Source organism: Rhynchophorus ferrugineus, unplaced genomic scaffold (assembly GCF_030347505.1).
Source record: "Rhynchophorus ferrugineus isolate W39M unplaced genomic scaffold, kcgeb_rfMv2 rfM8, whole genome shotgun sequence".
NCBI classification, from domain to species: Eukaryota; Metazoa; Arthropoda; class Insecta; order Coleoptera; family Curculionidae; genus Rhynchophorus; species Rhynchophorus ferrugineus.
In genome coordinates this window covers 6,726,068-6,739,921 of record NW_027472587.1, presented here as the reverse complement: position 1 = coordinate 6,739,921, position 13,854 = coordinate 6,726,068, and the positions used below count along the sequence as shown (strand labels likewise).

At 31.6% G+C, this 13,854-nt stretch overlaps 1 protein-coding gene across 3 annotated transcripts in view; it reads right to left on the bottom strand.

Moving 5' to 3' along the window:
• Positions 1 to 13,854, bottom strand: part of Nckx30C — a 135,649-nt gene that overhangs the window by 49,051 nt on the left and 72,744 nt on the right. For all 3 annotated transcript variants that reach the window (XM_076411719.1, XM_076411718.1, XM_076411720.1), the window contains exon 4: positions 6,851 to 7,077. In XM_076411719.1, the coding sequence (XP_076267834.1) occupies positions 6,851 to 7,077 (227 nt within the window). The remainder of the gene's footprint in view (positions 1 to 6,850; positions 7,078 to 13,854) is intronic.

The window sequence follows — 13,854 nt, the reverse complement described above, 5'->3', positions numbered from 1 at the left end:
CCATAGTAAAACACATGTTTTTGGCCAAATTAGTTTTTTTATTCAACATAATTCCAACTTTTCGATACCAATTTTATAGTATGATTTGACCTTTGCTTCAAAATAGGCCTCAGTTTCGGCGATCACCTCTATTCCACGAAAATTTCTTCCCAGCCAGCATTTTTTTTTGATCTGACAGGAAATAGTTGCTGGGGGCCAGATCTGGAGAATACGATGGATTAGGAAGCAATTCGAAGCCCAATTCATGGATTTTTGATCCGGTGTATTGTTTTGGTGAAGCAGCACTTTCTTTTCCTCCAAATGCGGCCGTTTTCGGCGATTTCGTCTTTCACACGGTCCAATAATGCTATATAATAGTCTCTGTTGATAGTCCTTCCTTTTTCAAAGTGGTCAATGAAAATTATTCCATGCGCATCACAAAATACAGATGCCATAAACTTGCCAGCCGACTATTGCGTTTTCCCACGCTTGGTTCATCGTGTGCAGTCCACTCGGATGACTGTCGGTTGGATTTCGGAGTGAAATGATGAAGCCATGTTTCATCCATTGTCACATATCGACGCAAAAATTCGGATTTATTACGAATGAGCATCTTCAAATACAGCTCCGAATCATCAACTCGTCGTTGTTTTTGGTCAAAAGTGAGCTCGCGCGGCACCCCCTTTACACAGAGCTTTCTCATACCCAAATATTCGTGAATGATATGATGTACACGTTCAGTTGATATCTTTAGAGTGTCTGCTATTTCATTCAATTTTAATTTACGGTCATTCAAAATCATTTTGAGGATTTTTTAAATGTTTTCGCGGTAACAACCTCTTTTGGGCGTCCACTGCGTTCACTGTCTTCGGTGCTCATTTCACCACGTCTAAACTTAACATACCCATCCTTCATCGTTGATTTTCCTAGAGCAGTATCCGGAAAGTAGGCCTCTAGTCAAGATTTTGCCTCAACTGTATTTTTCCCTTCAAAAAGCGATATTTTATCAACACGCTAAATTCCTTTTTATCCATTTTTTTCACAATAACAAAAGTTGCTTCACTCAAAATTGTATAATTCACAAACTAATGATTTGACTGCAGTCTAAATTATACACGCATCTTTAGAAGGTAATGGCTAACTAAAAAACGAATGGATTTTGGAATGAATGGAATCTGTTAGTTCAAAAGTACATTTTCTTCATTTGCACACATTTTATTCATTCTTCATTGGGGAACGGTTTTGCCAGGACAATAAAGAGGCGAGAAGAAGATACCAAGCAAAGCGGAGTGTCTTAATCATATCAATTTTTTCTCAGAAGCGAAAATACACAAAGAGGGGCATCAATGTGAAAAAGAAAATATTTTAGTGTATCCTAGTGAACGTAGATCAGATAATAAAATGTTTATTGTAAATGATTTGTAAATAAATAAATTTTTCTCAGGTCTATTCACTTTTATTTAAACGTAATAACTCGCCTAGTTACTCATATTATTAAGAGACGTATCGTTCTATGACAAAAAGGAAATAATTTGTGGATTCAATACACCCAAAAACATAAAGATTACGTCACAAAACCTAAACAGCTCTTAGACATTTTTTGCAGGCCTGTGTTATTTGTGCTTGTGCTGACTTTTTCCTTTAAGTGCCATCTACTTTATAGTTTTAAAATTAAGCAATTCCGGTAATATAATCATTTTATATTCTGTGAAACGTTCTAAACTAAATTCTACGTTCTATGAAGAAAGCTGTGGTTATATTTCTGATAACATTGAATATTTTGTGATTAGTGTCGAGAAAAATTCCGAAATGCCCAGTTTATTATATTTTGTGTTATTTATAATGGAATTTATCTCGATATAAACAGTCCATAAGCTAAAAGCACAACTTATTTTGTTCTAACTACGAGTAGTTACCTTTTAAAATTGTTCAGTTTGAACCAGTGGCGTAGTATAAACAATTCGAAAAAAAAACTGTATTAATAGTGTAATTATTGATAATGTATGTATTGAATGCAAGTGTGTGTCTGTCTTAATAGTGTATATGGAGAACATCTAACGCACTTATTTCATAAATTTCTCTATATAATCACTGCGAATTTAATTGTAAATTTGTCTTGGTGTTATAAAGAGATCACATATTTCTGGTTATCATGTAACAAAATATTTCGCTCAATATGCAAATAACAAGTGACATAAAATAAACGGTAACATTTTAGATCGATAATTTCGTAAAATGCCATATGAGAATTCAAATAGATGGTATGATGAAATGGGTCATGAATGATTAGGATTTGAACAGCCAATTGTTGAAAATACGCAGAGATTTAAATGTTTTGCATCACTCTATTGCTAATAACTACATCTATTCCGAGTAGTGTCTTATTTTTATGTATCTGCATTTGTAAGTATCATTTTCTCATTTTATGTACACGTGGGTATGTTCATTCAAGATGAAGCAATTGACATGTAGTAGAACTGTGAATAAATTTTGCAAGGTCTACAAAAAACAACGTGAAATATTCTATGCTGCATCGAACTTATGTCGGGGTTTCTTGTAAAGTATTACGGTTTAGTGTATTACGAGCTGCTAAAGCCGAATGAAACTGATACTGCACATGTCTATTTTACTGACATCAATTAAACTAATTGAAAGACATATTGCATCAGACGCAAAATAATACTCTTGCACGACAATGTTCGACCAGATGTTGGAAAAATTGTGAAAAATTCACTGTTGTAACATCAGCATCGTTTTTTCATCATTATATCGCCATATTTTCCATCCTAATAAACGCATTTTTAAAGGGACAAAATAATTATGATATCACCTCATGGTTATTCTTAAGTATACTTCAATGAAATACTTTAAAACTGCCGAACTTTATGTATAAACATTAAAAGAACTTTGAAACTGCTTATGAAACATCGATACAAGTTTTTAGCACCTACTCAGAAGTTCCAGAATCACTGTTTTTTATCTAAGCTGCAAAAAATTTCCCGGCCTACAAGAAGAGTTCCAATGTGAAAAATTGGAAATTCAAAACGTACTAGATCATCATGGGATCAATATACGAGTAATGCGAAAGAAGAGAAAATAATTGAAGCATTAAAACAAACGGAAATGTATACTGAAACTGTAAAAAAAGCAGAAACTAAAAGCTGATGGAACTAAAATTCTAATCCACATTCTTGCCACAAGAACATGTTAGGGTAAATATTACTTTGTAAAATAATATAACACAAAATACGATTTTGGATTAAAAATTGAAAATTGAATTCCTTCAAAATTAATTCACAGTCCTTAGAAATACATATATGTTACAGGTATTTTAATACTGCAAGAATTATTTGGATTCTATTATTCAGTGGTCCTAAAAATGTTGAAAGATGCAAAACTTTTGAATCTATACGTATAACTAAAGAGTTGACAGATCTACCCATGCACCCATAACAGTAATAGTTCGGTTGCTGATAAAATTGGGAAATTACATGAGTAATAAAAGGGAACATCCCGTTTATTGCACACGGGAGTGATGTTAAATAAGCCCGAGAGGCGAATTTCCCAAAGTTATCATTTCTTAAGTCGTTCGGTAAGAGCGAGAACAATATCAAAACAAACGAAGAATGGGTAACATTAATATTTACATACAAGAGTTGCTAGGGTCAAGCCGCAAAAAAGAAAAACAAAAAGGATAGGGGACCATTTCCGAACTTTAACAATAATGAACATTGAACACCAATGACAAATAACTTACAATTATCTGTTTCCCGGGATTGTGCTAAGTTTGAATAAAAAAAATTGCGCAGTAATTGTGTCACGAGAATATAAACAAGATTTAATCAAAAAAAAGCAAAAAATACGATCAAATATATACAAAACTTATGCACATAATATATTTGATCGTACAATAAAATAATAATGTAATGGAGTAGTAAAAAATAGGGTGGAATATATGTTTCGTATACAAAATCGAATTTATGCTGCAAAAAAGAGTGAAAATAACAAAAAATAATCATGCCAAAAATTACTTTAACACAGTAAACAAGGCTTAAATGGCCTTCATCTAAAAATCATTCAAATGCATTTGCTTTACTTTTAAAACCAATAATTAGTTTTTAAGATTACTTTATTTTAAGATTATATATATATATATATATATATATATATATATATATATATATATATATATATATATATATATATATATATATATATAGGTGTCAATAATTACGAGTTGATGTTGAGATGATTGGTCGAAAAAATTATTCCATATACTTTATATACTATATTTATCCGAAAAAGCACCTCATTGCTAAAGATAGCAAAAGAAAATATGGACGCCACATACCATCATCAACCCGCATTTATTTGAAAACCGTACATATTAATGACTCTATGATTGGATAGTCCTTTCTAAGACGTGAAAAATAATTAATCATAGTTGTATTTTAGTAGGATTTTTGCTACAAGCAAATATTAGGTGTGGTATTTAATCATCAAGGATTTTTGATTGATGTCTTTAGGTTAGTGATGTATTAGCTAACCTGTGGCCAACAAAATAACAGATTTGCTTTACTACGATTTTAGATGACTAATGTTTAGGGTTTTAAAGATTTTGGAAGCAAAAGTTATATTAATCTTTTATGAAAATATGTATACGTTATTACTCTTCAAGATGCTTTTCTTTTATTTTCATACGGATTTTACAGCTACGTGCTTCAAATAATTCGGTCATGTTTTTATTTGTATAAGGTCCATTTTTCTTATAATTTTCTATTTTCTATTCAGAAGCATGACATATCCATTCAATAACATTATTCCATAGTGGTTTCGTGTAATTTTTCGTTTTTCAATTCCTCAGTATAGAGCTTTTTCGCTTGATAGACGAGGTCTGAGTATCCATGCTTCTTCAAACATGTTGTATATGATTTATAATTTTTTGAATATAGCGAGTTTTGTATCTGAAAACGCATATTTGCGAAACGCTTTACTTTTATTGTTTTGTTAAAAATCAAAATCAAAAAGAAAATCCCCTGAATATCATCATTTGCTGGTAAAAACTTACGGTGGCCATGCTCTTATTATAAGAACGTATAAAATGAGATTTTAACAGTTCAAATGTGGTGATTTCAAGTTTCCATACAAAGAGCATCTTGGTAGTCCAAAAACTATTGAAAATAGGGAATTGCCTGAGTTATTGGATGAAAACTCAACAAAAACTAAAATACAATTGGCCAAAAATTTAAATATGAGCTGAGTGGCAATTTGTATACGATCACAGGCAATAGGAAAAATAAAAAAGATGAAAAGATGGATACCAGAAAAATTGAGTGAAATGCCATTAGAAAATCGAAAAATCGTCAGGGAAATGCTGCTTCAAAGATATGAAGGAAATTAATTTTTGATTTTAGTTGAAAGTTCATTATCACATTACATGATCTGATGAAGACCTTGTACCCACCAACCGCAAGGTCAAATAATTGTATTCGCGAAAATTATGACTCTGTGTCTGGTAGGACCAGGTAGGTGTCGTATATTTTGAACTGAAACCTAGAGAAATAGTTAACACTGATAGGCTACACATAACAAATGAACAATTTGAACTGTGCACTAATTAAAAAACATCGACAATACGTTGAAAGACATGATAAGGTGATTTTGTAGCATGGCAACTCGGTGTCTCATACAGAAAAAACACCTATTGAAATCACTTGAATGAGAAGTTTTATCATATCCGCCGTAATCTCCAGGCCTGGATCCATCCGATTAGCACTTACTGGCATCAATACTACTAATATAATAAGGGTATGTGATTGCAGAGAAGCGCTTTGCGCAAATAGGCTCGATGAATGGTTTAGATAAAAGCAGAGACTGTTATTTTGGAATGGAATCTATAAAATGCTCGAGGGATATAGTAAAAATAATATAAAAGTATAAAAGAGTAAAAATGTATAAAATCAGGTGGCCAATATCAGGCATGAAACAAAATCCCGCAAATATTTTTTTAATGGCTACTACTTGATATATTGGAATATTTTTCAGCATAATGACGATTTTACGTCTAATGTTACTGTTTGAATTAATTGTACAGTTACATACCTTTAGAATTAAATACCATACCCATACTATACAAATATATTTATAATTCTGTACCATTAACAAATTAATTATGTTTTAGTGAATACACTAAACATTATTTTCCTATTAGATTCTAGAGTAAGTTGAAAACAATTACAATATTATATAGAGTTAAACCCAAGATATGTTGTAAATTAACCAATTATTTAATTATTGATAGTAAAGACTATTTATTCGATATATACTTAACTTAGCTGGCTTTTAGTGGATGTCATGGTCATGTCGATGTGAAACATAGATATTGGCTAAATGGTATCTAAGTTCCGCTTAGATCTGAAATGAGCATTATTGTGCTCACTTATTTTATTTATAATATTTAATGACATAATATTACGAACACGCTAAAATATGATATATAAATAAGTTCAATTTAATGTACGTTGATGTAAGGATGACGCGATAACATTTCTGTGTAAATACCATAGTGTAATTGCTTGTTATCTCATAGATCTTGTAATAATACATTTATTATACCGCAAGTACACGAGAAATGTATTTGATTAATGCTTTTTACAGTTTAAACTAATAAAATGTGACCTAAATGTGTCTCTGATAAGAAACCGAAAGTTTTTTCGACTCTTATCGACCGCCTACTTCCATCTCTTAACACAAACAAAGCCAGCTAAGATAAATATGAACTTCGAATGTTTCGTACAATTAAGCCTTGTTTACATAACCTAATAACCGAGACCGTGTGACGTAAACCGGGTTAGATTCAAGGTCAGCTCACCGCATCTAAGTTGATGTCCGCCAAGGCATTGGGCACCCCGTTGGGCATATCAGAAGACAGGCTAGATGGCGCCAGCGTCGTTTCCTGTTTCTCGATGCATGCCGTGGCGGTGGCCACGTAGCTGGCGGCTGATGATGTGGCCGCGCCGTTCTGTGGCTTAGTGGCGTCGAGGAGGACTTTCAGGGAGGCGATGGCATGTAGCTGGGTGGCCTTTTCATCGACTTTTCCTGAAAGAATCACAAAAATTCGTTGTGAATGCCATATAATGGTTAATTTATCAACATATTCTTAAACCATGGTAATGCAACAACTTAATGTATTTTTTATTATCTAAGGCAAAGCATACATGGAACAATTTTAACTAATGAGTTTTTGATTACATTTAAAGTTCAAGGCTGCTAAAATTTAAATATGACGAACGATGGTATAAAGAGAGATAAGTGTGTATCATAATCTATTAAATTATGTTTGCTAAAAATTAGTTTGGTTAATTCATTATGCATACACTATATAACAAAAATCCATGCATTAAAATTAATAATGTTAACACTACAATGATTACATTTTATTTTTATGTATTACTCAGTGCCGATGGTGCCATTGGTTTCAACTTTTTTGAAAACAGTATTGTTAAGGATATAATTGTTAACAATGAGCACAACAGAACGATACTAATCGAAGCTCGGACAAACGGACAATCGCTTTGATGCCAAGGAAAATGGGAAGTAATGTATATTATCAAACTTGGTCAAATTAGTAACTCGACTCTCAAATATCAACAAACAAGCAGTTGAAGCAGGCAATTAAAACAAAGAGACCAGAGTTAAATAAATATGGCGTTTTTTACTATCACGACGACACTAGACTATAAACATTTTTAGTCTCTTGTAACTGGTAATAATTGAGAGATATTAGCTGGAAAATTTTGATACATACACTGTTAGCCCTGTTCTTGCCTCGTCAGATTGTCCTCCACCGTATATATTGTTTAATATAATATTGTCGAATATTCTAGAAATACATTATCCGTATTAAAAATTTTGAGTTGTATTAAATTTGTTCAATGAATGTTTTGAAATATATAAATAAATCCAAGGTAAGAGGATATTCAAGTCTAGAAATTGGAAAAATAGTTTTTGCCTATTTTCAAAGCTCAATCATTTAATGTAGGACTTTTGCACCTAAAAGTATATATGTTTGCTGTAATTTTAACTTAAAATATAACTTTGATGGCCGTTAGTATTTTGAATGAAGGCTTCATTCTTATTTTATTTTACATTAAATGATAATCTTTATAGCAATAACAATTGGTCCAAATGCTTATGTGGTTTTAACGCTTCTAACGCTTCAACGGTCACTAGTTCTGAAAATGGCTTTTTGGAAGTAAGGAAAGACCTAATGTATGGAGCACGTGTGCAGTTCAAAAAAATATAAGTATAAAGTATCGTTGTAAAGCTTAGAAACTACTACATTTTCAAGACGGTTATCATGTTATCTCAAGTTCTACTGAACCAATTTATTTGAAACTCGATAGGAACCTTATGTATACATTTTCTTATTGCATCAAAGTAAAAATTGGATTTGTACTATTTTTTAAAAATTAGGATATATTAAAGAATGAGGTAAAATATTTCACGTTTCAACAACTTAGAAGAAGTACAGCCACAACAGAAGCACTTTTTGGATGAATAATTTTTTTTTTGATTTCCTTGAGGCCCCTCACTTTTATGCCTGTAACTTTCTGGATTTTAATTTTTTTCATTTATATATTCATTAAATATTTATTTATCTAAAGTTCATGCCCATAACGGTTATAAATAAATACAGATAATATTCAGAGTTAAACACATGCATCATGCCGTTTTAATTTCTTTAATAAATAACTATAGTGTATTAAACAATATTTTCTAATTTGCATTCTTATCTTATTGATATAAATCGTTAAAATCAAATATTTGTAAGCTAGTAAATGGGACACATAGTGAAATGGTCACTATTCACACTCAAGCACGAATGTCTACGGTTGCAATTTATCGTTAATTAATTTTAGATTTATTCGACCACCCAAATGGGACGACTGGTATTCGAATGCCACCTTGGAATAGGGCCAAAATATAATTTCGGTTGTACATTGGCTTAAATTTAATCCCACTACCCTTGTTCCATTATTATAAAAACTACGAGATAGGAAGGAAATATTTTTTTAATTAAAAATAATAGAACTAGTCTATACAGTAATGCTCAAGAATTTATTTAATAAATTCAATTTCGTTTATATAGAATAATAGATTGTCTACATTATTATTTGTGTTTGTGCTATACAATTTAAATTACTATTTTTCTTTATTCTTCTGACGATATTTGAATTCTATAATGAATAATTGAAGATTTAGTTGATTGGTATTGTAACTTTATAGAAGTAAAGTCTAGACCTGTGAATAATTTGCTGTAGTTATATAAATGGCATTGAAAAAATTACTACGGAAATTTAGAGTGCCAAATAGTGAATATAAAGTAATCAAATAAACTCTAAATAAATAAGACCGATGGTTGGTCATGATGGATGTATTCATCTGGTCCTTCCACTCAACTACTGAAATGAACGGCATCAAATTATCATCAGACATCTTCCCTAATCAGTCTAATCGTTAGAACTCAACATAATTGAACCTTTATGAGGGTTTAGAATAGAGGGCAATGAGTAGATGCCCATCTCGAACACCTTTGAAGCAACTGGCCGATTTTGGTGTCAGAACGGGGCAACATTCCATTGAAAACTATTCACACTCTACGAAATCTATTTCGCGAAGGAAGAAAAAAACATAAAAAATTATTTATACGCCTCATAACACATAATAGAAAGTTAAGTCTAATAATCTAACTTTCCCTTGAATATACAAATGTATTCAATGGAATATATTAGTACTTCCAATAAAACAGGCAATGCTCGTCATCACTGCTGTGGAAGATATTGCCAAGTTAACTTTGTAAACAAGTAAAATTCGGTTTAAACTCGGAGTGGATTTTTCCTTCTCATTTTCCTAATTAGCATTATTGTTAAATTAATTAAATAAATATTAGTTTAAAAAAGTAAAAATGAAGTGTGATGCGTTCGAACATGTAACCGAATCGGTCTATAAATTAAATATTTGTTGTCATATGTGTGCATATGTCATATGTAATGACACTGTCAGAGGTCATAAGCAGTTAAATGTTCTTTTCGCGCTTGTTTTGATAAACTTCTAACTGTAGGTTTACTACCTCTAAACTTACAATATTTAATAATTCTGATTAAAAATGCCACAGCCACTAAATAGTCATAGTCAGAAACTGATCGTGCCACTAATCAGTTACTTCGAACAGTCAGTAAAATGCGTTAGAAGGGCAAGTATCTATACTATTAATATTAATTTGATGCAGTTTTATTTGGCATATTTTTAGCCGGTTGCAGCTGCACTTAATGTTATTATAAGCATTGGGAGCGGGTTAATACGAAGATCGACATAATCAAAGCAAGTGACGAATCACGGTTACCTTTGTGTTAGCACTATTCGACATTAATTTTAAGAAATGTATAAAAACAGTGAGTAGTTTTTTCCATATAAATATCATTGAACACAATTAGTTCAGAGAAAACTGTTAGTCGGAGAAGTATCCATAGAAAACCTAGGGATATGTAGCTATTTAATACTTTGAGGCATGTAAGCCATCCCTTCATACACTGTTAGGAAACATAGCATTTAAGTGTGTTTAGAACATTGTTTTCAAGATAATACCATTTTTACATTCATATAACACAATTAAGGTATTATGATTATTATTAAGATGTATTATTTGAAGTTATTCATCTAGACGAGACATTAGTATTTTGAAATGGAATATTTGGTTAGTCAAGGAAAACACTAATAAAGAGTGTTAAGATAACAAGAGTTGATGGGAAAAGGTAAGAGTTGGAAAGACATATATTTAGTTACTTATAATGTTCTTTAATATTTTTTATTTATTCATTTTTTATTTTTTAAATATTGTAAAGTCTCCTTTTTACCAACGAGGGTTTACCTAGATTGCACCTACAGTTTAACGTTCTCCTAACCACGGTCCTCGACATTAAGCCTACTGACTGGCCAGTAACCAACTTAGAGACCATTCCAGAAGACATCCGGGCCTACCCAGTCTAATTGCTGGCGTGACTAGGATAGTTATTCCTTGGCGGATTTTCACTGTTGCCTGTAAAGACATTTAAAATCATAATCGTAAAGTACATCCATGACCCAGCAGGATTCGAACCCGTGACTATCGCAACAGTAGGAGGGCCGGCCTGTCTCCTTGACCACAGCACCACTGAAGCCACCTTCTTTAATAATTCATTGCAGATATATTATTTCTCATGGTGGAAAGAGACATAGTTTTATTGCCGTAGCTGAGTAAGTGTTTTGTCACTCGTTAAATACGTATTAAATGTTTGTGTTTTATCTAAATTACTTTTTTTTAAAGCAAGCTGGATAAAGATACACACTAGAAAGAAGCGTATAGCACCTTTATCTTGAACAAGCTCCATCAAACAGAAAAAAGAAGAAAATGACAGATGATGGAATCGTTAACAAAAGTTCGATAAATTAGGAATTAACAATTTAGTAATTGACTTGGACAGTGATTCTAATAGTAAAAGAGACTTAATGAAACATTTTTATTGTGGGTGTATGATTCAATGCTGATAATTGCCACAGAGTGATAAGAGCAGAAACAACTAAAAATGAGTTTATAATTAATATAGGGTAACTGTAGAAACTCATATTGTAGATATTGTGTGATATATTTATGTGCATAGATATTTGTGTAATTGTTTAGAATATACATGAGCATTAGGTTAGAATTCATGAGAAGAGAATTAATACTAAAGGTTTTGCAGATATGGCAAAAGTACTAGAGAGAATGTAGTGAATAAATCTAGTTTTACAAACGAAAATATTCAGAGGCAGTAACAGAAGAAACTCAGGAGAAATTCAGTGATATCAAAATGACTCAACTAAGCTTAAAAAGACAAATATGCTCTCTAATGAAAGTGAAATACATTACTTGGATATACAAATGTTAATGAGGTAGATTAAGCCTCCAGGATATATCACTACATCAAAAACGTGCCTAGAACTCTACCTCATAACTGTTGTGGAAAAGAGGTTCAATGTAAATAAAATGAAACAATAACCTACAAACTATTGTAACTGTGTAATTAACTGTAGTAATAACGATATTAAAATAAATTATATTTAATAACGTTACTTTTGTTTCATTGTTTTATATACATAAATATTTTGTTGTCGAGTCAAAATAAACCTAAACTTAAATTTGATGCAGCAAGGTTTCATAACAAATTTTGATGTTCTGCATTGGCTGGTTTATAGGAAGAACTATAGAAATCTAATTTAACTACCTCACAATTTGATGATGGACCTAGCAAAATGACAATGGCACGAAATATATTCAATCTCTAGTTCACGTTTAAACCAACACAAATCGATTGATATATGATAAAAAATCAACACAAATAGATCTATATACCATATTTTCTAGTTTTATTAAACATTTTATTCAGGTTGAGCAAACAAATAACTGAGAGAACCAAGTTTAAAGGTTAATAAATCCACATAAATGTGGAAAACAGATGTAGTATTGTAATATCGAATGGATTTAAAAATGAAATGTCCGCATGTGGGACACACAATATCAGATTTCATCTTTCATGTTTTTCTTTCAATAAGAATTCTGCCTTGACATTTCTCCTATCTAAAATACATGAAAAGATGTTTGCTATACAAAATGCACACATAAAGCATCCTGGGCATATTAGGGAAGTTACTTGGGAGTTTTTAATTTATATATCGAATTTTATTGTAATCAAAATAAAGAGTTAGCAATATAATTATAATCCATCAATTTTTTTATTCTGCTGCTTTCCTAGGGATTGATAAAAACAATAAAACATTACAAATAGAAGGTTGGAAATCAATCAATTTTGGTTTTTTAGTTCATCAAAAATTGTGTATTCCTTAGTGTATATGTGCTTAAATTAATGCCAGTGTCAGAAAGGTTCTGCATGTATTCATTACGGAAAATTCGATACAGAAAAATATGATCCTCTCGGTTAAAAAGTTGGTGAAATTTTTGAGCATATAGGTAGAGGTGGACTCCTATTAACAACCATAAAGTAGTCTTGAATTTTATAAGATGGGATACCAAGATGGGATTCACATGAATTAAAAGAGAAAAGTGAAAAAGACTAGTTTCCATTTGTCCAGTTGTCCACGTACTATGAAAAGTGAATTATATACCATAATAGAGATGAAGAATTTGCGCAAATTACGAATAGTAGGTTGGGAATCAACTAATTTTGGTTTTTTATTTTCCAAAATGCATGTTCATCGAAAATTGTGTATTCCTTAGTGTATAAGGGCTTAAATTAATGCCAGTGTCAGAAAGGTTTTGCATGTTTTTATTACGGAAAACACAATACAGAAAAATATAATCCTCTCGGTTAAAATGTTGTTGAAATTATTAAACATATAGGTGGAGGTGGACTCCTAATAACAACCAGATAACAACCTAAAGTAGTCTTGAATTTTATAAGATGGGATACCAAGAGAAGACCGATTACTCGGTTTCACATGAATTAAAAGAGAAAAGTTAAATAGACGAGTTTCCATTTGTCCATTTGTCCACGGACTCTGAAAAGTAAATTATATACCATAATAGAGGGTAAAGAATATATGATTGAACCCCGAGAAGCTTCATAAAGCTCGCATTGACACCAATTGACTATCATTGATTCGACTGTCTTTTGTTGCAACTAGTACGACTGAAGAAAGCGATTTGTAAAGACGATGAGAAATGATCAATAGGAAAAACGCTGTCTTCCATTACGACAACGCTAGACGATATACATATTTAGTAATTTTGTAAAAATCGAGACAGATGGGAAATCCATCCGCGGTATAGTCCAGACATTG